Source organism: Eretmochelys imbricata, chromosome 1, assembly GCF_965152235.1.
Source record: "Eretmochelys imbricata isolate rEreImb1 chromosome 1, rEreImb1.hap1, whole genome shotgun sequence".
In the NCBI taxonomy this organism is placed as follows: Eukaryota; Metazoa; Chordata; order Testudines; family Cheloniidae; genus Eretmochelys; species Eretmochelys imbricata.
In genome coordinates this window covers 245,847,096-245,874,558 of record NC_135572.1, presented here as the reverse complement: position 1 = coordinate 245,874,558, position 27,463 = coordinate 245,847,096, and the positions used below count along the sequence as shown (strand labels likewise).

The 27,463-nt window shown below is 41.6% G+C and overlaps 1 protein-coding gene across 1 annotated transcript in view; it reads right to left on the bottom strand.

Annotated features, from left to right (window-relative positions):
* Positions 1–939: 939 nt before the first annotated feature.
* The window catches only part of SLC15A5 (solute carrier family 15 member 5), a 64,775-nt gene continuing 38,251 nt past the window's right edge, over positions 940–27,463 (bottom strand). Inside the window, exons 7-10 of the mRNA XM_077807486.1 lie at positions 24,389–24,577; positions 18,859–18,990; positions 5,616–5,724; positions 940–1,087 (exon numbers count right to left, since the gene is read on the bottom strand). Of these exons, the coding sequence (XP_077663612.1) occupies positions 940–1,087; positions 5,616–5,724; positions 18,859–18,990; positions 24,389–24,577 (578 nt within the window). The remainder of the gene's footprint in view (positions 1,088–5,615; positions 5,725–18,858; positions 18,991–24,388; positions 24,578–27,463) is intronic.

Sequence of the window (27,463 nt, the reverse complement as noted above, 5' to 3'; positions counted from 1 at the left end):
GTGAGACTTTAAAAGGACCTCACCTACTTGTACTCATTAAAATCCCATGACACTGCTGACAAGGGAAATAACTCCCTATTTTGGAATTTGACATGTTGACACTGGAGTTATGTCAACATGTCAAATGCCAAAATAGGAAGTTATTTCCCTATCTGTTGGGTATGTTTTGGATATAGTATTTTTACATTTAAAAACTCCATTGTATTTTTGCCAGGTGAAGTTGTTAAAGAGCTGCTGTATTCCAGAGGTGATGAGTGAAGTGATTTCTGTAAATGCATTTGATGAGCAAAATAACTGGGTTATTTAAATAATTATAATAGTACCACCTAACTCTCACACAGAGTGCTTTTCATTAGTAGCTCTTAAAGTGCTTTACAAAAGAGGTCAGTATTATCCCCATTTTACAGAGGGGGAAATCAAGGTCCAGAGAGGTGAAACGATGGCCCCAGGTCATCCAGCAGATGACCAGGAATAGAACACAAATCTCCTGAGTTCCAGTCCACTGTTCTGTCTACTAGGCAACTCTGTCTCCAAACAAGATATTTTAAAATTGTTTATATGTAAATGTGTGATGCAATGATTTGCTAAACAAATTTCTAAGCGATTTATTAAGTTTAAGCCATAATTAAATACACGTTAACACCTTATACATTTCCCCTCACCATTTAAAAGGCTCTGCTCTGTAGCCATTTTGCTTGTGGAGCTCTCATTGACAGCAACTGGAATTATGCTGCTTGAGCAGCTACAGGGACAGACCCTAAGCTTGCAATTGTTTGTGGTACTTGGTAAAAAAAAATATAACAACTCATTGGTATTATTGCTAAGGCCAAGGCCATTCATAAATACATATGAATTTCATTAAAATATGCCAGATGACTGACTGCAACAAAGCCTGTAGACTGTTCTCTGATGCCAGGTCTGTCAATTAAGGGTAAAATTTTATAGGGCTGTCTCCATAGGAGAGAAAGTGGAAGAATATTCTAGGACACTGTCATAAAACTTGGGAGACTTTTCATGCTGCAGAAGTTTCTTGTCAAGGATGCTTCCTCTGAACCCTTGGTCATATTCTTGATTCAGATTGCTGTATCTGCAAATGAAAACAAACAAACAAACAAAGCAATATGACCCTCCTTTTAAGGATTTGCTCTTCTGGGGTTTTGCTGTGTGACCTTGGGCTAGTCACTTCCCTCCCCGTGCCTCAGTTCTCCCCATCTGTAAAATGTGGATAATAGCATTTTGAGATCTACTGATGAAAAGTGCTGTAGAAAAATTAGGTAGTAGTCTATAGTCGTGATAATGTAAAGGAACAGGCATGAAATAAATTAAAAATTAGGGAAATACAGTACTTTATGAATAATTCATACTTGTATTTTTCAGCAATGGGCCTCAAAGCACTTTACTGAACTTGTGGATAATGATATTCCACTTTATATGGGGGAAACTGAGATACACAGAGAAGAAATTGATCTATCCATTGAAAGAATCGGAGTCAAAAATATAGTCCAGAGCTAACCCTCTAGATTAGCAACTAGACATTGCTGCCTCCTGGTATAAATTCAGATTTGGATTAGGCATGGCATTTATGTGGTTGGCAAGATGCCTGCGTGGTCCTTGGTGTTGCCAAGTTAGGGAAATCTGTAATAAAACAAGTCAGATTTTTAATCAGGCCCTGTTACTAGAAACACATTTCCCTCAGAGGTATTCACTTCAAGAACAACAAGGAGTCCAGTGGCACCTTATAAGACTAACAGATTTATTTGGGCATAAGCTTTCGTGGGAAAAAACCACTTCTTCAGATGCATGGAGTGAAAATTACAGATGCAGGTACTATATAATGACACACGAAGAGATGGGAGTTACCTCACAAGAGGAGAACCAGTGTTGATAGGGCCAATTCGATCAAGGTGGACGTAGTACACTCCCAATAATAGATGCAGAGGTGTCAATTCCAGGAGAGGCAAAGCTGCTTTTGTAATGAGCCAGCCACTCCCAGTCCCTATTCAAGACCAAATTAATGATGTTAAATTTGCAAATGAATTTTAGTTCTGCTGTTTCTCTTTGAAGTCTGTTTCTGAAGTTTTTTTGTTCAAGTATAGCTACTTTTGAAAAGGACAGTAAACTATCTAAACTCCTACACGCCATAGGGGGCTGCAGCAGGGGTACCCTCAACTCACCTAACAATATTGTTAATCTATCCAACCACATACTTAGCTCAGTGGAAGAATCTGTCCTATTTTGCGGACACTCTTTCTGCCCCACCACCCCCATGAACATGATACAGTTCTGTGGTGATCTGGAAGTCTACTCTCATCGTCTCCCACTCAAGGAATATTTTCAACACACCACTGAACACTGCACTGATCCACAGGAACCCTCCTACCAACACTACAAGAAGAATAATTGTGTGTGGACTTCTCCTGATGCTCGAAATGACAGACTGGACTTCTACATAGAGTGCTTCCGCAGATGTGCACAGGCTGAAATTGTGAACAAACAGCATCAGTTGCCCCATAACCTCAGCCGTACAGAATGCAACGCCATCCACAGCCTCAGAAACAACTCTGACATTATAATCAAAGGGGCTGACAAAGGAGATGCTGTAGTCATAATGAACAGGTCAGATTATGAACAGGAGGCTGCCAGGCAACTCTCCAACACCACATTCTACAGGCCAATATCCTCTGATCCCACTGAGGAGTGCCAAAAGAAACAACACAAGCTACTCAAGAAACTTCCTGCTACAGCACAGGAACAAATCTACATGGACACACCCCCAGAGCCCCAAACAGGGGTATTCTATCTGCTACCCAAGATCCATAAACCTGGAAACCCTGGCTGCCCCATCATCTCAGGCATCGGCACTCTTACAGCAAGATTATCTGGCTATTTGGACTCTCTCCTCAGACCCTATGCTACCAGCACTCCCAGCTATCTTCAAGACACCACCGACTTCCTGAGGAAACTACAATGCATTGGTGATCTTCCTGAAAACACCATCCTAGCCACTATGGATGTAGAAGCTCTTTACACCAGTATTCCACATGAGGATGGACTACAAGTGGTCAAGAACAGTATCCCTGACGAGGCCATGGCACACCTGGTGGCTGAGCTTTGTGACTTTGTCCTCACGCACAACCATTTCAGATTTGGGGACAACTTACACCTTCAAGTCAGTGGCACTGCTATGGGTACCTGCATGGCCCCACGGTATGCCAACATTTTTATGGCTGACTTAGAACAACGCTTCCTCAGCTCTCCTCCCCTAGCACCTCTCCTCTACTTGCGCTACATTGATGACATCTTCATCATATGGACCCATGGAAAGGAGGCCCTTGAAGAATTCCACCTGGATTTCAACAATTTCCACCCCACCATCAACCTCAGCCTGGACCAGTCCACACAAGAGATCCACTTCCTGGACACTACAGTGCTAATAAGTGATGGTCACATAAACACCACCCTATACCGGAAACCTACTGACCGCTATACTTACTTACATGCCTCCAGCTTCCATCCAGGACACATCACACGATCCATTGTCTACAGCCAAGCCCTAAGATACAACTGAATTTGCTCCAATCCCTCAGACAGAGACAAACACCTACAAGATCTTTATCAAGCATTCGTAAAACTACAATACCCACCTGGTGAAGTGAGGAAACAGACTGACAGAGAAAGACGGGTACCCAGGAATCACCTACTACAGGACAGGCCCAACAAGGAAAATAACAGAACACCACTGGCCATCGCGTACAGCCCCCAGCTAAAACCTCTCCAGCACATTATCAATGATCTACAACCTATACTGGAAATTGATCCCTCTCTCTCACAGATCTTGGGAGGCAGGCCAATCCTTGCTTACAGACAGCCCCCCAACCTGAAGCAAATACTCACTAGTAACTACACACCACACCACAGAAACACTAACCGAGGAACCAATCCCCGTAGCAAACCTCGTTCCCTACTCTGTCCCCATAGCTACTCTAGCGGCACCATCAGAGGACCCAACCACATCAGCCACACCATCAAAGGCTCATTCACCTGCACATCTACTAATGTTATATATGTCATCAGGTGCCAGCAGTGCCCCTCTCCCATGTACATTGGCCAAACCGGACAGTCCCTACGTAAAAGAATAAAAATCGACACAAATCAGACAACATACAAAAGCCAGTAGGAGAACACTTCAATCTTCCTGGACATTCTATAACAGATTTAAAAGTAGCTATACTTGAACAAAAAATCTTCAGAAACAGACTTCAAAGAGAAACAGCAGAACTAAAACCCATTGCAAACTTAACATCATTAATTTGGGCTTGAATAGGGACTGGGAGTGGCTGGCTCATTATAAAAGCAACTTTACCTCTCCTGGAATTGACACCTCTTCATCTATTATTGGGAGTGGACTACATCCACCCTGATCGAATTGGCCCTGTCAACACTGGTTCTCCACTTGTGACGTAACTCCCTTCTCTTTATGTGTCATTATATAATGCTTGCATCTGTAATTTTCACTTCATGCATCTGAAGAAGTGGTTTTTTACCTATGAAAGCTTATGCCCAAATAAATCTGTTAGTCTTTAAAGGTGCCACCGGACTCCTTGTTGTTTTTGGGGATACATACTGACACGGCTACCCCCAATACTTGACTTCAAGAATATTTAGTGCCCACATCAAGCTACCAGCCTTCCAGCAGAAGAATCATGATTTAGTTGCGGATTGGTCCTGCTCTGAGCAGGGGGTTGGACTAGATGACCTCCTGAGGTCCCTTCCAACCCTGATATTCTATGCTTCTATGAATCATAGAAATTAGAATTAGCAAAGTTCAATTAGCTTATCTCAAGGGTTCTCCATTTTTTCATAGTGTGAATCACATTTTGATAGAGAGTTTATCTGTTGGACCCCTCCCTTCCCATTTGCAATGGTGTGGGCTGCTTGTCCTTGTGTCGGTGACTGAATAGCATCCCTATGGCAACTTGATTACAGGGGAAATATTAGTTATGTATTTAGTGTATTTTTGGATTTTAACGTGGTTCAGCAGCTGGAAACAAGGAGGTAGAGACAGCACTATGTCCCCAGACAGCTTTGCAGACATTATTGGTGGTCCTATTGGCCAGAGTTTGGGAACTCCCAGATTATACAATCTATGGCCTACTGGCAATATAGAATTTCTGCATTTGAGTGCCTTGAGTCATTTCACCATCTCCACCAGGGAGTCTAGCTAACATTAGTATATAGCTGAGAAGCAGGAAACATTCCCTATGCATTCCTTTGCTCTATTCCATCCCATTATACTTACATTCCCCGAAACAGTTCCCTTCCATCTTTAGTGTTTGCATTCTTCACAGAATTTTAGATTTTTAAGGTCACTTTAACAGCTGGGACAAAGGATGTATATTTTGTTTTTAATCTTATCCCAGTCAAAGTACTTTCAAGCCCCTTCTGTCCAAGGGGGAGAGAGACAATCCTCAACTCTGACCCTCTGCATGGTAATCCAATGAAGTACCTCTAGGCTGCTCAGTCAGCACTGTTTTGTTATAAGGTTTATTTGTAATTTTAATAACAAATCCTACACACACTAGTGAAGTGTCAGATTATCATTTTCTGGTACTTACCTATGTGAAATGGTCCAGAACCCCAAGGTGTTCACCACCATTAATGAAGCCAAGAAGAAGTAGAATCTCTCCAAGTTACCCTCATTTAGGAAGTTTGGGAACCAATTGCCTAGTGAAGCAAATATTTGAAGCAGTGTTAGTTTAGTCAGCTGGCTAAGAGGTAGGTCACATATAAGTTATTGAAATATAAGCTTTTGTAAGAGCACCCAGATCCTACAGTGATGAGTGATTTGAATTCTATCATAGATATTTATATAGCCCCATTACCTCAGTATCTGAGCACCTCACAGTCTTTAACACATCTATTATACCCTTTTACGGATGGGTAATTTAGGCATAGGGAAACTAAATTACATATCCAAAGTCACAAAGGAATCTATGGTGGATCAAGGAATTGAACCTGGGTCTCTAGTTAGCACCCTAAACATTGGCCTATCCTTCCTCTCTGATCATCTTCTATATGCTTGTATTACACACACACAAATATACATTAAGAGAACATTATTAAAGTTGCAAAGTCAAGTATTCTAAAGTTGGGAAATGCAGAATTAAGGTTGCCCATACAACCTTAATTAAACCTCTTGTGCATATGCCTTATGATGCAGTCTTTAATTACATGCTCACATACTATTTTTTCCACAGGACACTCACTGAGTGCACAGAATGAATGGTGTTCACTTTGTGAGAAATTATTCAACATTTTGTTTTTTCCTCATTGAGCAATAGGTGCCCCCAGGCCTTATTTATGGCACCCTATTAAACCCTACTTTTGAGACATTATTAGTTTCTTCCACTTTCCACTCCTCGGATGTCTCATCCCAGTCCCACTTTCCTTGCCTAGCAAATCCTAGTCTCACCCCAGTCTCCTCCTAACTCCACTCCAGTCTCCTTGTCCAGCCAGTCTCAGAACCACACCCCCCACTTCCAGCTCCTCATCCAATCTGTCTCTTCCCTCACCCTGGCACCAAGCCACTCCCCCTTGCTCACATTCCTGTCCTAACTGGCTCCCAGTCCCAGTCTCTGTCCCTGAACTCCTCATTCAATCTCAGTGTGTTTCCTCCCCACCTGCTGCTCATTATCTCAGGCTCATTGTCCAGCAAGTCCCAGTTCTCCCCCCAACACCAATTCCTCCGCTCCTTCCTCCCTTCTTTTCCCTCCACACGGGTTCCTAGTCTCCATCTCCTTGCCCAGCCAGTCCAAGTCTCCCTGTAGCTCCTCATGCAATCTTAGTCTCCCTCCCACCTACTGGCTCCCAGTCCCAGTCTGTTCACCCAGACATTTTCAGTCCCCCCAACACAGCACCCAGATCCAGTCTTCTTGTCCAGCAAGTCCCAGTCTCTTTCTCTCTGCACCCCCCACCATTTGGAACAAAACCACATTTTTCAAAATTTGCTGTGAATGGGAAATGTGCTAATGTATATCTGAGAAGGTAAAGTCAAAGTGCTTCAGGCCTTCCAGCAGCACCACCCACCAGTCACTGAAAAAACAGGAAGCTTTGCCTTTTTGTTGCTTAACATACTGGCCATGGATCTGCAACAGCTAGGACTTTCTGGTCCTCTTTATGCTGCACACCATAGCTATTTGTAAATGCGCTAAAAGCACAGACCCTTACCACTTGGCCTTTTGGTAGTATAGAGCCTATGACACATTTCAGCACTTCAAATTCCAGCAAGTAGGGGTCAATGGCACATATGCACATACCCCAAATTCTTGAGGTGTTTTGGACAGTAACTGCAATACTTTAAAAATTCCCCCCTGCCGGTCAGATATGCTGTGCACATCACAATTGCAGGAGCAGATTTGCTCTTGGTAACTGTAGAGATTGGGTTTCACAGAAGGAAGCCAGTCATTAGTTAGCCTGGATTTCCAGAAGTTGAGTTCTTGAAGGATGATGAAATATAGTTAACACACAAAACCAAACTGAAACCACAGAGTGACAGAGGAGCTAAAATATCAGAACAAAACTCTACAAGGCAGTATCAAGCCCTTATTCTAACTGGGAACTCAGCCTGCTTATCACCAAGAAAAACAACAGCTTTCTTCACTCCCCCGTTTCCAGTGTGAAGTCCTCTAGCATTAGAAAGCAGCTTTTCCCCAGAAGGTTTTGCTAAAAGGGGAATAAGAAAAACATAGCTTTTCCTTTTGCAGTTGTGCCATTGGAAACTAATAGCCTTAATTGACGTAAGCTGTCTGATGGCATTCTTAGCTCAGTTTGCAAGAGCTACTTAACCTAATTAGAATGAGGAGGAGAAGGAAACTACTTCAGTTTGAGAGAGTGACCAGTCAACGGACTGAAAAAAGGATCTCTGCTTTCCTCTTTTATCCTCATACACTTTCATCCGCACCTCAAAGTTGTAAACATCTCTTGGTCCACTAAGCAGTCCCCTTTAGATCTCTATGGATTAATAAGGATCAACTGTAATCAGTACAGTAGTTTTCCCTCCTCCTCCTCCAAACTTTGTTCTGCACAGTGATGCCTCTCCGCCTGTCAGAGAACAGCACCACCTCACCTCTGCATATGTGGTTCCCTTTGTGGTATTACCTCAGAACTAGTTTTAAAATGTATCATTTAACATTGTCAGTTGACTGAGCTCCCAGGCACCATAACTTCATTTTAGTATCATATAAACTTTTACTGTCATAATTCACAATCAGGCAGTTTTTCATTTTACATCCCCCAGTGGCCGATAGAAAAAGGAGGGAGAGTGAGTGTATCTGATGAAAGGAAAAGCAAGCATGGGGTTCTGTACTACAGCTTTTCAAAGCAGAGTTCACACTGTCTGTTGGATTATTTACATCTGTGGGTCTAACTACGTGAGCAGCAGGAGCTTCGTAATGGAACTGGGTTTACAAGGGAATCCAAATAGAAAATATGTCATTAAAATACCACTGAATTATAAGAAAAATGAATTTAGTTCCACGCCTGTGCTCTGTAGAGTTTGTGGCTTCCAAGAAAACAGACCCAAAACAGAGTCCCTGAGACTGAGTTTTCAATGCTGGTGAAGGACTCCAAATTAATAATGTTGGAAATGGAAGCCCTCTTTTCATCTGCAGAACAAGTATAGTGATAAGCAGCATGATCTAGTCGATAGGACAGTGGACTAGGAATCAGGAGACCTGGATTCTACTTCATGCTGTGCCACTGACCTCCTGCGTGACTTTCAACAAACCACTTCTCTCTGGGTTTATTTTCCCTCATGCTCTTTCTCTGCCTTGTGTTTGAACAGCACCTAACCCAGTGGGGCCCAGATCTGAAGTGGGGTCTTTAGACAATAGTGTAATAGAAAATTGACAAGGAAAGCAACAATGCAAGCTCTCCCTCCTCTGAATCAGAAGGGATAGTTTTGGGGTGAGAAAGTTGTTCTGTCTTCAGGGCAGAGGTAAGACAATAGGCACACTGTGACAAGGCTCCACTTCCCACAGCCCTGTCCCTGTGTCATGCCCCCCGCTGCACTCAAAGTGGGAGGCAGCACTGGGGCTTCCTTACCCCTCTTCCCACCACTAGTTCTGGCAGCAGGGGCCATTCTCTTCCCAGTAATAGCAAAGATCCTCCTCCAGAGAGGCAGGGGTGGCAGCAGTACTGGGAGTCTTCTAAACACATACCTAGTACCCAGCATGTATTTGTGTGGGAGGCCCAGGCCTGCTGCACAAGGAATGGTCCAAAATTTTCAGTCAAAACTGGTTTTCAACTGAACATTGGTCTTGTGTTTAAAAAAAAAGTTCCACAGAAAGTTGAGACTTTCTGGGGCCGGACGAGTTGCATCCGAGAGTGCTAAAGGAATTGGCGGCTGTGATTGCAGAGCCATTGGCCATTATCTTTGAAAACTCGTGGCGAACGGGGGAAGTCCCAGATGACTGGAAAAAGGCTAATGTAGTGCCAATCTTTAAAAAAGGGAAGAAGGAGGATCCTGGGAACTACAGGCCAGTCAGCCTCACCTCAGTCCCCGGAAAAATCATGGAGCAGGTCCTCAAAGAATCAATCCTGAAGCACTTACATGAGAGGAAAGTGATCAGGAACAGTCAGCATGGATTCACCAAGGGAAGGTCATGCCTGACTAATCTAATCGCCTTCTATGACGAGATTACTGGTTCTGTGGATGAAGGGAAAGCAGTGGATGTATTGTATCTTGACTTTAGCAAAGCTTTTGACACGGTCTCCCACAGTATTCTTGTCAGCAAGTTAAAGAAGGATGAATGCACTATAAGGTGGGTAGAAAGGTGGCTAGATTGTCGGGCTCAACGGGTAGTGATCAATAGGGTCCATGTCTAGCTGGCAGCCGGTGTCAAGTGGAGTGCCCAGGGGTAGGTTCTGGGGCCGGTTTTGTTCAATATCTTCATAAATGATCTGGAGGATGGTGTGGATTGCACTCTCAGCAAATTTGCGGATGATACTAAAGTAGGAGGAGTGGTAGATACGCTGGAGGGCAGGGATAGGATACAGAGGGACCTAGACAAATTGGAGGATTGGGCCAAAAGAAATCTGATGAGGTTCAATAAGGATAAGTGCAGGGTCCTGCACTTAGGACAGAAGAACCCAATGCACCGCTACAGACTAGGGACCGAACGGCTAGGCAGCAGTTTTGCGGAAAAGGAACTAGGGGTGACAGTGGATGAGAAGCTGGATAGGAGTCAGCAGTGTGCCCTTGTTGTCAAGAAGGCCAATGGCATTTTGGGTTGTATGAGTAGGGGCATAGTGAGCAGATCGAGGGACGTGATCGTCCCCCTCTATTCGACATTGGTGAGGCCTCATCTGGAGCACTGTGTCCAGTTTTGGGCCCCACGCTACAAGAAGGATGTGGAAAAATTGGAAAGCATCCAGCAGAGGGCAACAAAAATGATTATGGGTCTGGAACACATGACTTATGAGGAGAGGCTGAGGGAACTGGGATTGTTTAGTCTGCAGAAGAGAAGAAGGAGGGGGGATTTGATAGCTGCTTTCAACTACCTGAGAGGTGGTTCCAGAGAGGATGGTTCTAGACTATTCTCAGTGGTAGAAGAGGACAGGACAAGGAGTAGTGGTCTCAAGTTGCAGTGGGGGAGGTTTAGGTTGGATATTAGGAAAAACTTTTTCACTAGGAGGGTAGTGAAACACTGGAATGCGTTTCCTAGGGAGGTGGTAGAATCTCCTTCCTTAGAAGTTTTTAAGGTCAGGCTGGACAAAGCCCTGGCTGGGATGATTTACTTGGGGATTGGTCCTGCTTTGAGCAGGGGGTTGGACTAGATGACCTCCTGAGGTCCCTTCCAACCCTGATATTCTATGATTCTATGATTTTCTTTTAAACAAAAAGTTGAAATTTTCCTTGGCGGGGGTGGGGGTGTGAAATCTGCCCAGCTCTATCCTGCACTCACACAGCGTCATCTACTGGGGTGGCCTCCACAAAGCTGTAGGACTTGAAGTTAAAATTCCATTGAGACACATGGGGGAGCTCACTCTGCTAGGAGCTATTGCTTCGGGATGTCTGAAGACTCAAAGCCTCCCTGCATGGATTAAAGTCTGTTCATGTTTTCAAGTTTTTCTTCTACACAATGAGACACAGAACCTTACTTGGTCTGTTTTGATTGTTCATTGTTTTAAATGGAAGCTGAGACTCTATTGTAATCACAGAACTCCAGGAGCTGGTGTCTCAGACACTGACTTGTAGTGTCTATGCTTTTAATTGGCAGTATCTCTACACCCCGGGTCAAGTCCTTGGCTTTTCTACTGAGATTGCCAACAAAAGTCCCAGTTGTGGGGATGGTTTGTCATGTGGATACTGGCTCACTGGGAATTAGACTTGCACAACAGTTCCCCTATTTCCAAGTTTATTCCAACATGAAAATTCTCATTGTTGATTCATGCTGTTAAATGTTATCAGCTACTTCTAAGCACGGATAGATTGAGATCCTTTTCCTTTTGGGTGTCAATGAATTGTGTGTGTTCCATGAGTGATTGGAAGAGTTACTTAACCTAATTAGAGCCATTGCAATCAATTTTACACAGAAGATTCTCATATACTACACTGATGGGTGGCAATATAAAATGCCTCACAGCCTTAGTGGGGCTCAAGCTAGCATGCTAAAAATGGCGATATGGGCATTCTGGCTCAGGCTGGAGCTTGGGCGGGTTTCAGAGCCAGAGCCTGAGCCACTATGTCCACATGTCTATTTTTATCACTCTTTCTTGAGCCGTGTTAGCAAATCTCTGTCTACCTAGGCTGGGAGGCTTGCTCCCAGCTGCAATGTAGACCTAAGACAGATGGTGTCTGTCTTGCACATGTATACAAAGAAAGAGGTAGTGGGTTGGGTTTTGCTCCATGCAAAGCCTGGCCTAATATGGGGAATGCAAGGACCACACTATGCCAGGTTTGGATGGAGCGCAAGGCATATGCATGAGGCTAGTGCTGTTGCAGGCACTAGCCTCTCCAAAGCCGGAAGGGAAAGGCAAGGCTGTAAAATCACCATTTGTCCAAACAAGTTAGCAGGTCCACCTGGATACAGAGAAAAATGGATGCTGCATCTTCAGGGCTGTGCCTGGAGCTCTAGCTACACCACTTCCCTTGCAGGGCTGTATCTTGAAGGCACAGCAGAGCCCCAGGCTGGATGAGTAGTGTAGTTTGTTTACTGTCATATAGATAATGCCATAAACTCATAGTTAAAGGGTACAGATAGAACACAGTGAATACATCCCACCGACCAGTCTATCCTGAATAAATCCCAGATACTTACCTTTAACCCACTACTGAGACTTGGAGTAAAAAAAAAAACAAACCCCACTTAAATTCAAATCTTTCAAGAGCCTCATATATCCCTCAATCAATCAATCAAGTGATGGGATATAGTTAATGCTTATCACTCCCAAGTCTAAGTCCATGCTGTCTCTCATCCTTATCGGTTAAACAGGTATCAGTGGACACTGCCATCTGGACGGTAAAACATCTTTTGGCAGTATCATATTTTGCTGCTAATCACACAGGTAAATTAAGAATATTGGTACCAGAGATCTTAATAGAAAGAGGCAATCTGGACTAATTTCCTCCCCTCTGACCCACCCCCTCCTTTACATACTTGCATTACTACTTTTAGATACATTTATTCTGAAATGATTAGCAAAGGAGGACAGGTTTAGTTTTGCATCTCTTCCATTAAAACGTCAGGAGAGGTAAAAGATGCGAAAGAGATCAGTTTCCCAGCTTGTACTGAAAATATCACTGTCACCCGTCATCTGTTTGCACTCATCAGATTTCAAGAAGTCTTATTTTATCATATTCACACCATCCTCCTTAGAGGAGTTAAAATGTGATTAATGCAGCCTAGACTCTGTGTGACTGATAGCTGATCAACTGTGCCAATAAAAAATACCCTAAGCTAGCGATATGGAGCACGATCCAAAAAAGGTTTAAGTAGTTTAATCAACACCTTTCATGCTCAGCGGTGTAATTCACAAATTTTATCCTTTCACTGACTAATTCAGTATGTTCTGAACAGCTTCCCCAAGAGCATGGGTACCACTGAACTAGGGGTGGGAGAATGCAAAATAGTTTAAGCTCTTGTTCCAGTAAACCTGAATCATGGGACAATGCACAACACACCTTGTTGCATTTAGCTCCACAACAGCACAATTCATGTGTCATCCTGCTTCACTGTCACAGAAGGAGGTCTGGACTTCAGAACCTAATCCAGGTTCAGCTGGCTTAAAAGCAACCGATTGAAGTTGGTTTGCCTTCCTCCTGCACCATGAGTTGTTCAGATATTGATTATTTTTTTCAGAGTAGCAGCCGTGTTAGTCTATATCAGCAAAAAGAATAGGAGGACTTGTGGCACCTTAGAGACTAACAAAGTTATTTGAGTATAAGCTTTCGTGAGCTACAGCTCACTTCATCGGATGAAGTGCATCCGATGAAGTGGGCTGTAGCTCACGAAAGCTTATGCTCAAATAAATTTGTTAGTCTCTAAGGTGCCACAAGTCCTCCTGTTCTTTTTGATTATTTTTTAGCACTCTTTATCATGGAACTTAGCTTTCTGAGGGATTGGGGTGTAGCTGATGTCAGTATTGGCTAATTGGTACTGGCCCTTAGTGTCATTCTCAGAAGTGTTGCCTTTGAGGAGAATAAGTACAGTAAAGTGGTTCCCTGCATTGTTCATACCTTCAATCTTACATCATGGAGACCAGTGACGGGGTCCACGCACCTCCTGTGAATGCCCTCTATCAGCTATGTGTGTGTCTGTTCTCTTTCAGCTCTGCACTGCTCATTGTGCCTTCCACTGGCATAGTACCTTCCACTTGCCTGAAGCCCCAGCACCCTCACTCCAAGGCTGAAGTCCTGCTTGTGTCTCTTCAGCCAGCCAGGAGCACCTTCCTTGCTCCCCTAGTTCCTGCCAGCAACTGAATCAACTTTGACCAGCAGCTCCTTGGCAGCTTGGAGGACTTATCCCTACTGCTTTTTCCTGGGGTGGGGTGTGGTCAGACCATGAGAACTCCAACAGGTGTCCCCCGAGTCTACTACACCTCATCACAAGACTATTAAAAACAAAGATGGAAGGAAAAGTGAGTGAAGAGTTGGTCCTGATTCAGTTTACAAAGTCTCAGGGAACCAACAAACCCTGAAATTAGGGAACTAGACTGGATCTTTTATACCCCTTCTTTATGTAACTATTTGAATCCACAACCATATTTGATCATCTTCCATTACCATAACAAGATTAATACCTATCCATTATCCATATGTGGCATTGCGGACTTCATTAATTAATCTTCTACTCTTTAATATTAATATATTGTGTCAATCATTTCTTAGTTCCTGTACATCACTGGGGTCAAACTGCCTAGTTAACATATTGCAGAAGGCCCCCAAGTCCCCTCTAATTTGCGTAACTTGCAGTCACCTGTTTACCTGCACAGCAAGAGAAGGCATAAGTGGTTACCTGGGTATGTCCTCAGGCCTATATAATTTTAACAAAAAACCCCTGCCTTTGCCTGATTAGAACCAAGACTCTCATGCTCAGCCTCATACCAATAAAACAGGCCACTAACGATAATAAAAGCATACTAACACAATTATTTATATTCACCTACTTCCTATTACAGCTTCAATAACTTCCATTATTATTTCTGTAAGCATGCTTAGCAGATATATAATATTTTACCCCAAAACTATGGACCCTCCATGATCAGGTCAGAGGTCAACAGTCAACAATAAGCAGCTCTGGAGGTTTTTAAAGCAACAAGAACTACTTTACTCATACCACTTGTAGCAATACAACACAAGCACCAAGAAAGGTAATCAAGAATGACATGAGAGTAACAGCCTAATACAGACACTTTAATCATGCAAAAATAATGGAATAATTTGGAAAAGGGCATCATGTCTGACACTGTTTCCAGAAAGGGCATCAAAACATAGATGGAGCAGCAGTGAATTCTTGCATTCCTTTGGAAATGAGGCAAGAAAACCTCTGCTGGTTTCATTATAATTTAAACTCAGCTCAAAAGGTCTGAATTTTTACAAACAAGCCTAGCTTAATTCATGGTTCAGAATCAAAAGTTGACAGAAGTAAGTAGCAAGTATTACAATATTCATAAAGTCTCCCATTTAAGAGGTTATACAATAGAGATACAGAAATATTTACATTATATTTAAAGGTTGTGTGTCTGTCAGAGATGCTAGTGAGTGGCCACCCATGAGGACTATTGTGAGGGGCAGTCCAAGTCTCTGGATCCCCTGAGGAATGTTAAGCCCCTGCAGCCTGAACAGAGTCCACCCACTACCCCAAATTCAGGGTCCCCTAGGCAAACTCTCAGACCTTCTAGCTGGCACCCCCTTCTGAGAGTTGGAACTCCTGTCCATCCACCTGGGCACACTGCTGACCCTTGAGACTCCCCAGTACTTAAACACAGTCCTTTACCAAAAGTTCACCCTAAAGGTGTGAAGCTTCTGCTTTATTACTTGTCATGCAGTAGTTGTCAAACAGTCAACACACACACTTCACATAGTCTAACACCTTTATGCTCTTTTGCACTTAATCATGTACAGCACAGGAGAGTACAGAACAAATAACACAAACATATTAAACCTCAATGTCCCTTACTGTCAAGCTCACCATCCCCTTGTGAGTCTGTGGGGAATTAACTGGGTTCCAGCAGGCAGTGTGTCCCTACCTCATGAGGTGTTACATGCTAGGTTGCTTCTTCTTCATGGACAGGAGAAAAAGGACACCTGAGCAGTACAGCTTCTGTCCTTTTAAAATCTCCAGTCCCACTGTGTCAGGTGATACCCTTGCCAGCCTCCCCACATGAGCACAGACCCTTGCCAAGTGACTTCATTGCAACCTTCTCACTGCTTAACTAGTTTTTCTTGACCGGGACTAGTCTTGTCTACAGTGAAATGAGCTCCAACGATAGGGTACTTAAGAGTCAGCTACCCTCTTCTGTTATTCTTTTGCCACCATCCTTTGGAATTTCAATCCAACAGAGGTAAAGAGACCATGCAGAAGGCAAAAAGCTGCACATTCAAAATGGTGTTTGCAGCCTGACACAGACACATAAGGTTCATAATTTCACACAGAATTCATAAATTGTACAGTCATATTCCCAAATCACAGTATCATTCCAGGAATGGTTGCTAGGAATAGGTGAACTGGTTCTGGTGAGGGTCGAGGCAAAAGAACCTCAGAGGAATCTCTACCCATTTTTAGAATGGAACTTCTGAGGCCCTAAAAATATATCAATCACATGAGAATGAAAAAGAGTAATATAAGTGTTCTCACTGGAAGAACAGTAGGACACCATTTAAGAACAATATTCCACTTGATTCTCATTATAGGTTTGCAGACTCACAAGGTGTGAATAAGAATCAGTCTTTTGAGGGGCTTACCCAGGCCAAACCCCAAACCTTATGAGTTCGGACAACCACTGAACCACCTCAGAAATAATCCCCCTCAGTAGCTGTCTTCAGTTCTGTGTTCACTCACAGGAAGGCAGTAATGCAGATAAAGATGTGGGTTGAGATTTTGCAAAGATGACTATGGGATTTAGCCACACAACTCCCATAAAAATGTAAGAGGTGAATGGCTAAATCAGCCAGTTGCCTTTGAAAATCTCAGCGACAGCTGGTTGAAACTCAAAATTTCCTTTCCATGGGAAATTCTGACAATTTTAAATATTTTTGTTCTGAATTGGAACAAAAAGTTGATACTGCAAAATTGCTTGCGAATCAAAAATTGCTAAAAAAAAAGTTCTTTTGGATCAAAGTGTTTTGTTCCCCTGCCAAAAGAATTGTTTCAGTTTTGACTTTTGTTTGATTTTATATTTTTTTAAATCAGTAATTTCCTATTATAATTGGTATAACAAAAAATATAAAATGACATCATGTTGTGACATGACATGAGTCTAAACATTTTGACTTTTATAACATCATATACATTGTTATATTTAATTATAACAAACATCAAAATGATAGTTAAAATAAAACTTTTTTCCTCAACAAAACAAAATATTTCAACTTTTTCAAAAAAAATCATTTTTATAATTTTATCACTGAAAATTTTGACAAAGTTGATACATTCTGGGAAAATGCTGATTTAATGAAATCAACATTTTAAAAGGAAATGTGCTTTATTGGAAAATTTTTGACCAGCTGTAACCTCAACTATTAGGCCTGTTGGCCCTTCTGCTTGAAGACTTGTAGGTGACTTGTTGAGCTAGGCATTTTAATATCCATTTTCATTTCTAGATGGAACTCATGGCTTGAAATAATATTCTATCTAGTTGAAGTGTTAACTTAAGCAAATATAAGAGAAACTTCATTACAGAAGTGAAACAGATTAAGATACCAACTACTTGTACATCCAGATCTTGGAAGCATGGATTAATATTTTCTGACACATACTTTTTCAATGCTTCACAATCTTTTTAACTGCACTGTTCCCCAGGATAATGTCTCTTGGAGACATAGGTTCAACCCGAGTCGCTCTGAAAATTGGCAGCTGTTTGTACTACAGCCAGCAACAGTAGCATGTTAAAAGAGTGCTTCTTGAAATGTGGTAATGATCAAATTTATGGATGTCAAGCAATCAGCAAAACTGGTACCAAAATATGGTACCTATTTTGGGCATATAAACAAAGACCCTATCCTTTTGCTCTAAGTACTTCCTGGCGTTTTAAAGGTAATTATAAAATAGATAAGTCCAACATCCTAACTGCATCTAACAAAGGTTCATCAACAAAAATGGTATTTTTAAGAACTGTGTGCCAGATTCCTACCATGACCAATTCAGAAGAGTAACCAGGTCAGATTTATAATAAATGCTGTCAGTTGGTTGAATGTACGGAATTGGCTTAGAAATGCCATGAGAATGAGTTTTCTGGGAATGCTAGCTCTTTTCTAAGTGGGACAGAAATACTGTGAAAATATCTTGTCACAACATTTTCTTATTTTTGGGTTCTGGCAGCACCTGGGCATGTGTGAAAAATGAAAGAACAAGGAAATATTTAACTTCAAAAGAAAGGTTCAGTTAGAGCTTGGTTTCAGCTCTGGGATGAGTTCAACTTCACCCTTATTTTGCTGGCTGCATGAAATTCGAGGTTGAGCTTTTCATAGCTGACTAAGCATCAGACTGTGCCACCTTTACTCACACCGAGTAGTACCTTATACCATTGATGCTCCCATTAAGGTCAATGACTATTTGCAGAGTAAGATACTACCCTGTGGGAGATAGGGTGGCAAAATATGGCCGTGGAGGGAGTTAGCCACATATTTCTTGTTATTTCAATAGGAGCTGTCTCTCTAAATCTCCCTGTCAGTTTTGCAAATCTCCACCCATTTTTCTTGTCCTTACACTCAGGACCCTGGTACAATGTACCTACAATATATTCTACTATTCCACCTTTTGTAAAGCACTGAACACACATTCTGGTGGCTCAGATGATCCCCAAGTAAATGTGGCTGGGGATGCACATGTGCTGAGGGTGCTGGAGGATGAAGGGTGCTTGATAGCCAATTTATTGCCCATGATTTCAGAATAGAAAGCATTGGGCTCCTCACAGATGCCATTCTCTAATTACACCACCTATCAAAAGTAAGAGGACTCATTAAAATTTGATGAATATAGCTGCAAGTCTATTTCCTATCTTAATTCTATCTTAATTGTGAAAGTAAATCAATAAACTTTGGCAGCCACTCTTATGCTGTTACATGCTTCTCCAAATCAATAGCCAATAGGATTAGAAAACTCATCTCTCAAACATACAGCATGAGCACATTCTTACCTTGAGAGCCTACGTATGTTGTCTGAACAATAAAGGCTCCCATAAAACAAGCAGCTCCATTGAAGATGGTCAAAAAGTGCATGGCGATTCCTCGAATTCTTCCCGGCACAAGCCTGAATGTTAGTAAGGAACCTTTGCAAGGAAGCAGAAGATAGTTACAAGTTACACAAGGAAATAACCTTTCAGGGATGGTGAGGTGAATGATACAATTATTAGAAATCCAATAAATTTAAAAAAGAAAAGAGCGCAGAGTCTACTGCAACAGGATACACCATGAAGCTTATATTCCACTACTTTTTAAATATACAGTGAAACCGGCTCATTATGTAAGGGCAACCACAACTGATAGAATGTGACACTTCAATAGGTTAAGTTAAGCCTGCTTAAAATGATCATACAGTTGACCATCCCAAATCAGTCATCTAGTAATACTGCTACTTTGCATGTGTGTATTCCTTTCCATCCAATGATCACAGTGCCTTTTACAATTCCTTAATTTAGCCTTAAGTGGGAAAGTTCTCGTTTCTCCATTTTATACAAGAGGAAGCAGGTTGTGAGATGCTGTATCTGACCTCAGGCAAGTCACTATAAGTGGCGGAGCTAGGAATAGAACCCAGATTTTCAAGAGTGACTAGTGATTTTGGGGGCCCAACTTGAGAAACCTTGAAGAGGCTTGGATTTTCAGAGCATGGAAGATCAGTACCTCTGAAATTCATACTGCCAATTTAAGGTATTTGATGCCAGGTACCAAAAAACATAAGGACCTCTCCTCCACAAAGTGACTAGTCAGTTTTGAGAAATCTTGCCTCTCCATCCCAACTTTCAGCCCACGTCGTAACCAAAAGTCTGACCATCTCTAGTTGAGGGATCTTACTAACAAAACAAAAACAGCAGACATTACATGTGGTAGCTTGGGGAGGCTTTAGAGAGATTAGAGGTGTTTCTTAATGCACTACATTGCTTTATCTACACAAAAGTTTTCCACCGTTACTAACAGCAATTGCACTAGTGCTTCCAACAATTGGGGGTGCTAGTGGAGACAAGGCTGCCATGGTTATCAGTGTTTTTAGATGGTGTCATTTAGATTTGTTTTGAGCAGCATTTAATGACATGTTAACAATGCTAGTGGCTTCAGCAGCTTTGCTACATTCATGCTCCCCACCTGATGGGTGGAGATGCATCAGTAGGCGATTTTTGCACCTTTCCCAAAAAAAGTTTAGTATACAGCCTAATGCTACAGTAATGTTCAAGCATTTCAGAAATGGTGCAGGGGAATTTAATCATCACCCTGTTCCTTTGCAATGGCTTTGCTCAGTGGCCAGAAGAGTCAGTAGAAAATAAAAATAATCAATAAAAGACCATTTTTTTTCATTTAAAGTAGAACAATATTTTTGTGCAATGCTATTAAAGCAAACTATGTGGCTCTAGAGATCAAAATTAGAATGTGGAATAGAGCCTTTAACCTTTAGGTGACCTATGTAAATGCAGTCCTGGATGGCAGTGACCTACACTCCTTACTATCCAAAGACTCTTTGCTGATACGAAGAGAGACCAGCCTGGAGACCACTGTTGGCAGGGAACCTTGTGAGCAGCCTTGGAGAGACCCCAAACCCAGTATTGAAACAATCTTGTATCTCTAAGGAGGAGCCTCCTCTTTCATGGAGTAGGCTTGATTCACCTCTCTGTGCTATACCTCTTCTGTGGAACAAATAGAGAACTCAGTCTCTGTGGTTGTCAATGCCGCACCATAAACAAGCAGTAAATTCCCACTGGTAACTCGTCATTTGCCACGTATTCACTCCTTCACAGTGATATTTAGGTAGTTGCACCTTTAGTACAAAACTAGCAATTACTTAAAAAAGAGTGAAGCAAACTAGTTGGTTGCCTTTAGCCTAATTACAAATGAGTTATTAAACTAGATTATTAGGGAGGTACAGAAGGAGTCTCTATGTGAACAAGCCAAATTGAACAAGGAACTTGCCTCCTCCTGGGTTTCAATTTTTAAGCATATCAGAGAAAAAACAGTTGATAATGAGCAGAACTGCTTCTTTCATCATGAAAAGTGACCCATCAAGACTATTTGCCAATTATTAACTATGGACTTCTGCCTCAGTAGAATTTCTGCTGTGATTCACAAATGTTTTCTGCCCAGTTTTTTGCACAGTTGTTTGTTCTCTTTGGTATCAGCTTCAGCCATTGCCAAAGTCTCTTGTCTTCATAATCTCACTTTTGGAGCTCCTGCTACATCTACTCCCATCAACTCCAATCCTCCATCTCCTCTCCCTTTCCCCCTCCTTAGTGGATATTGCAGCAACGTTCATGGAAAGAATTCACAATGCGAAGATTGTCGATAGGAGATCCCAATTCCACATTTGGATGCTTGAATCATCACGGAGTATAACTGACACAATACAATCACTGTCCCCATCCTTGATTTTCAAGTCCAAATGAAGGATTTGGAAATCTTATTAAGAATTTAGGTTTTGAACCAGATTTCAGTAAGTGGTGCTTTTAGCTCACTCAGTAGTGCAACCAGAATTTGTGGGGAAGGGGAAGGTGACCATATGGCGTGCTGTGTGTATGACAGTACAGTCTATGGCCTTGTCTTCACTGCTGAAAAAAAGGTGTGTTTTTTTTAAATGAGGGGTAACTAATGGAAGGGCTATTGGATTGTTTAATTGTATCATGAGATAAACCATGAGATAAATGTCCCTATACCCACTCCAGGGGTTGACATTGGTGAGTTTACCTCATTGTAAAACTGAAGTTCCTGGTCTTCACTGTGTGTTTTTTAACCTCAGGATAGCTCGCACACATTAGTTACCCCAAGATAAAAAAAAAGACACTTATTTTAGCAGGGAAGACAAAGCCTAAGAAGTTGTAAAACCAATATCCAGACCACTTGTAATCATTAAGTGCAGATGGAGCTTTCTTTTTGCAAGACTAGGGGTGTAAAGCACACGTCCTGGCCAAATTCAGCTCTGGTAATTGCATTCTGCTTACCTAAATTACTCCTGATGTTTCAATTGCACTCTGTATTCTTCACTTCTCCCACAGTGTTTCTGTGAGCTATTAAACAGCTGCTGCATTCTACCCTAGAGAGACTATTCCGTTTCAGTGGTGGGCGAAGTGATCCCCTATATATTCCTTAACTAAGAGACTGTTTGTTATGAGACTCAGCATTCACAAAGTACTTTGAGACACTTGGACTAGAAATGCAGATATTTTTGCAATGCATCAGACATAGCAGATGTGGTAACCCTTTGTTTGACAAAACAATCACAGTATATAAATTCTCTATTGGCAGATTAACATAGCTAGTGTGAACTAGTTCAGGTTGTTCATTTAGCTCTATTGTATCCTTGCTCTCTCTTTTGTTGACTTTTTGCTCCCAGCCTGTGTGTGTCTTTAGCCATAACTACCAATCAACATATTTGAAACATGCTTTAAATTTAGCACATTTTAAAAGATGAAAGTACTGTAAGTACTGTAACAAGAACTAAATACTCCTTAATAAAGAACAGGTATACTTTTTGGGCTTGAAACCACCCCACAAAACCCCTTGGAGATACTGAGTGCTCCTAGAAGAAATTATTATAGGAGTCCTATCTTTCAACTCTCTGTAGATTTTTTTTTAAAGGAACAGCATTAAGAGTTTTTGAGGAATAAAGCCATAGGCAGCCATGGATTTGTTGCAGAAATTTAGTTCCTCCTGAACAGGTTCAGGATTTGCATTGGCCTGGTAACAGGAGGGTAGCTGCTTCAACTAGCAGCCTACATCCAGGTCACATATGAGCAAAGTTCCTCTGTTTAGTTGTAGGGGTGAGCCAAATGCTTGGAACCACAGGGATAAATTTAAAATTTTCAACTGGATCTTAAGTTTAATGCAACCATAATAATATGTTTGTAACTTTAACAGAACAGAAATTGCCTGAGGAATTCACCAGTTTTGTCTGCACTCTGCAGCGTTGCGGTGAGAGTGGCAAACAGCAGAACTCCATGGGCTGCACTTTATTCATGCTTGGCTTAGAAATATCCAGAGGAGTAGAAGAATCTCTTAGAAAACTGATGGAAGAAGTGGATAACAGCCTAACACTACCAGTTATTCCATTAGCTTAAGTGGCATATGTCTGTGCAGTGGATCTAAAGATCCTTAACCGGCTGATGACTCATGGCAGGGTGTGTCGTGCATATGTGCGTGTTGTTCCACACGATGGAATTTGTTTATTCAGGTTACTTTTTTAAAAAGCTTAGGAAATTACACTGTAAAAAAACAGCTATAAAGAATATGACGGTTGCAAAATCAAGCTTTCAAGAGCCTTGGCAACCCTACGAACAGGATGCACCAGCAATCTTAATTCCACCAGTTCCTATCTTTTCAGAATTTGACCTCCCGAATATCACAAGCCATAAAATGCTACCAGGCAGTTCCTGCATCAAATCCATCACTCCTAGTTGAGCTAGAGCATATTTTATAGAAAGCCATCCACTCTTGATTTAAAGACTGAGTATTGGAGAACCCACTACATCCCTAGGTAAGTTGCTCCAATGGTTAATTACCTTTATTTTTAGGAACTTGTGCCTTATTTCTAGTTGGAATTTATCTAGTTTAATCTTCTAGCCATTGGACCTTGTTATGCCTTTGTCTGCTAGATTAAAGAGCCCTCTACTATCAAAAATCTTCTCCTCATACAGATACTTATAGACCATGATCAAGTCACCTCTTAACCCTTTCTTTTTTAAGCTAAATAATGAAGGTCACAATTTTCTGATACACCTGCCTCAGTGAAGTGCTTGAGATATAGGGATGAAGATGCATTATGTATGTGCTAAGCATTAAATCCAGGAAAAATTATCCTCTGGGTGAGACCATGACCCTCAGTTCCGAGAAATCTAAGAGTATAAGAATGAAAATTCAAATGCTCAAAATATTCAAGCTATTTCCTACCCCTATGTAAAATCTGAACACTTCTGAAATTGTTTTAGAACAACAACAAGAAGAAGAGAAATATACACAATATATTATTCTTTCTGTGGAATTCACCACTTGAGAAGGTCATTTAGTCAACTACTGTAAGTGTAAAACAACTGTTTTAAAAGAGCTCTGAATACCTTTTGAAGGCTAACAACATTTGTAGTTATGCAAGCTAAAATAAGGGTAATCAAATCTCTTGCTTCTCACTATAAATTAACAGCTTGCAGAGGGTAGAAAGTCAACATACAAGTGGGAAAGGATGGAGTTTGCCTACTGTAGTTATTGGCTCCACTGCTCATGGGTGGATTACAAGATTTAATGGTCCAATGGTCTGACCAGGACTGACAAATTCTAAAATCCTCCTAATCTCAGAGAACATTATTGTTCACTGTGCAGTACAGCAAAGAACAGAAATTAAGCTCCTTCAGTGCAGGTGATGAATAAGCCTATTCAGAAAGCCCGTGGAAGAGAGCCAGGGGTGAGAAATCAGATGACAGTCATTTTAATTCTTGTGAAGTTAATTTAATTCCCTGTTAGTTGATAAAATGTACTTACAGGTGGGAGTTACCAAAGCTTCAGCCACTCCAAGTAAAATGTACTGAGGAGCCAGATGAAAACAAGGCATGGAGGAAACTGGAAGCACCTTGCCTGACAGAGTCTGTTCCACCTGAGGGAAGCGTTTCCTGTGTATTTCAGAAAAGCCAGCGACCATCACAGACAGAGCCGCAGAGAGATGACCTACAACTGGGTAAATGGAGCAAATAGGGAGAGAGGCTTTTTGACAAGAATGAAGTTATAGGATTCCAGTATATTCAAGTGACGTATGATTTTAATGTATTCTTTTAAAAAACATGGTAACAAAATGTAGTTCAGTGGGTTCTTAATTATCCATGCATACAGCATAACACATTTGCACAGCACTTCAGAACATAGATAAGAAGTGTTCTCTGCCCACAGGAGCTTACAGTCTAAACAAGATATGGCAAAGGGCGACAGCTGAGCACAGGGAGTTCAGCTTTGGGGGTCCCCAACTGTGAGAAAAGAGGAGGCATTTTTTAAAGAAGCATTTTAAAGGAGAGAGAAGGTGGTAAGTGGAGGAGGAAAAGGAGACTTTTGAAGGTATAAGGGGTCACATGAGTGAAGGCATAAGGCAGGAGGAGAAGAGGGTGGGAGTAAGGTGAGAAGGCTACAAAGAGCATGGATACACTTTACACTGCCAGTAAAAGGGTTATGGTCTGATCAAGGGATGTACCCATATGACCTGTGTCTTGTCAGCCCATTCATCAGATGTGGAAGAGCACAAGACCCACTTAGGACCACTCAGAGCTTTTTGAAGCTCTTATTAGACAGGTATAATTAGTGGCTCCATAGTTAAGGTTGCATTTAATTTAATTTGTAAAGGTGGTTTTAACCTCCTTTTACCCTGATTCTGAACTGCAATATACACTGTCAGACCCCTGGCATCCTCATGGAGCCCCCTCAACTTCAGTAAGGCTCCACATGGGTGCAGAAAATCTATTTAGTAGCTTAAGAAGGAGGATATTATTTGGTCACACGGGTCACACAGGTTCTGTGACTTTAACAGGTCTCTGTGACTTCTTCAGCTTCAGTTTTAGCCCCAGGCAGCTGAGCTCTGGCTGTCAGCCCTGGGTGACCAGGCTCTGGCTTCAGCTTGAGCCCCACCATGACCACACTCTGATTTTGTACCTTTTCCCCCCATAACAGTTCCATGAATTTTGCTTAGTTTTACCCCAACAAAATTGTATTCATACTTATGAGTTAAGAGTTAAAATATCTTATTTAACATTACAGGACATATCTTTTTTTTTTTTTGGGGGGGGGGGGGGGCTTTAACTAGTTCACCCTTTTCACACTGTCCAAATACATATTAATGGAGCTTGGCTTGATCTGGGTGAATTCTACTGACCTAATCTTTTGAAAATACATTTATTAGAGATACACCTTTTTGCTATATTGTTTAACATTTTAAGATAAGGTGAGGCTGCAGTACTGGAAAAGAAAAGTAATCTCATTCTTAAATAACTGTATTTATTTTTGTTATAGTGAAGCAGAAGTTTTCATCTGAACCCAGATCCAGGCAATCCCCTTAAGTTTGGTTCTGAACAGAGAGGAAATGGCATAAAAACTATAATATGGATTTGAAAGTTCACAGCTCTCTAGTTTCCACTCATATCTCAAAGATCTTGATCACAAGAGATCACATGACTACAGTTGCCTCTGAGCATCCAATAGTGTCACTGGATGACTCATGAACCACTGTTAAATGCTGTCGTACTAGTGATTAAAAGTGGGGTCTGCTTCTCTACTCACCTTCCCCACCAGTGCAAGATAAGTGCAAAGTAGCTATAAAACACTATCCTTCTGACCTGGTGGTATTTGAAATGCTATGGACTACAACATAAGTGTGAGGGATGGTACTAGCAACAGTACTTATGCCACCCATTTATACTATTGGGTATCTATTGTGTAGACAGAAAGAAACTGTTGTAACTCCACAAATCTATATTGAGGCCCAAATTTTCAGAAGTGACCTCTAATTTTAGGTGCCCAATTTGGGACACCTGCATTTCACAGGTCCTGGGCACCTGCAACTCCAACTGACTTCATCTAGAATTGTGAAATTTCAATATCCCTGAGAATCAAGCCCTAAAATACCAGAGCTGGCTGCAAAAAATTTTATCGGCTTAGAATCATAACTTTTGACAGTTCAGGCCGAAATACCTGAGCTGTGTGCTAAGTTTTGCCTTGGTTTATGAAGCTTCATGCTGTTCTCTGTCCCAAAATTGTTCACCTTCTGCAGTACAATATTCAAAGGGTGGTTGTTTCTGAGACTGTTTAAATTATACCAAAGTCAAGATTACACCGAAGTTGAGACAAAAGAGATAGAACATTGAAGGTTTTGGTATCCACATGACCCAAAAAGTCAAGTCCTTGTGTGGTCTCCTTTCCCCCAGCAAAACTCCTTTCTAACCCCTGCCACCAGTCTGAAATTTTCCTGCATTTCTAGAACTCATAATACACATTTTTAAAAACAAAAACTGCATTCTGGGAAGATTTTATCATTGATTAAGGCCCCTTTAGTGTTTATTAGGAACCTGGATGAATTATTGCTTGAAAATCAATGACAGGAGAGCATTTTATAGCAGATGCATCATGTCAAGGATAGGTATAAAGCCCTCAAGGAGCTTCTTGCAATCTATTATGTCAAAAGTTCCCCAAATAAAAAGCTATGTTAGTGTTGGGCAAGCCACAGAGGATTCAGACAGACAAATATTACTACTTGGTATTTTATATATAGTGTTTTTCACCCTAGGTCTCAAACTACTTCATAAATACTTATTTAATACCTGAATACCCTACTATGTTAGGTATTCCAGGAAGACTGAAGTTAAGAGACTTGCCCAGGATCACAAATCTGATAGAGCCAGGAACAGAGAAACCAAGAGAGACCCAGCTTCCACTCATCTCTTCTAGCCACTGGACCTCATTCCCATATCTAACTCCCCCCCACACACACACCCCCCACACACACAAAGAAGAGGTTTTGGATACTTATCCAAAACTTGGATTTAATACTTATGACAGCAGGTTGTCTTGAACCCTTCAGTC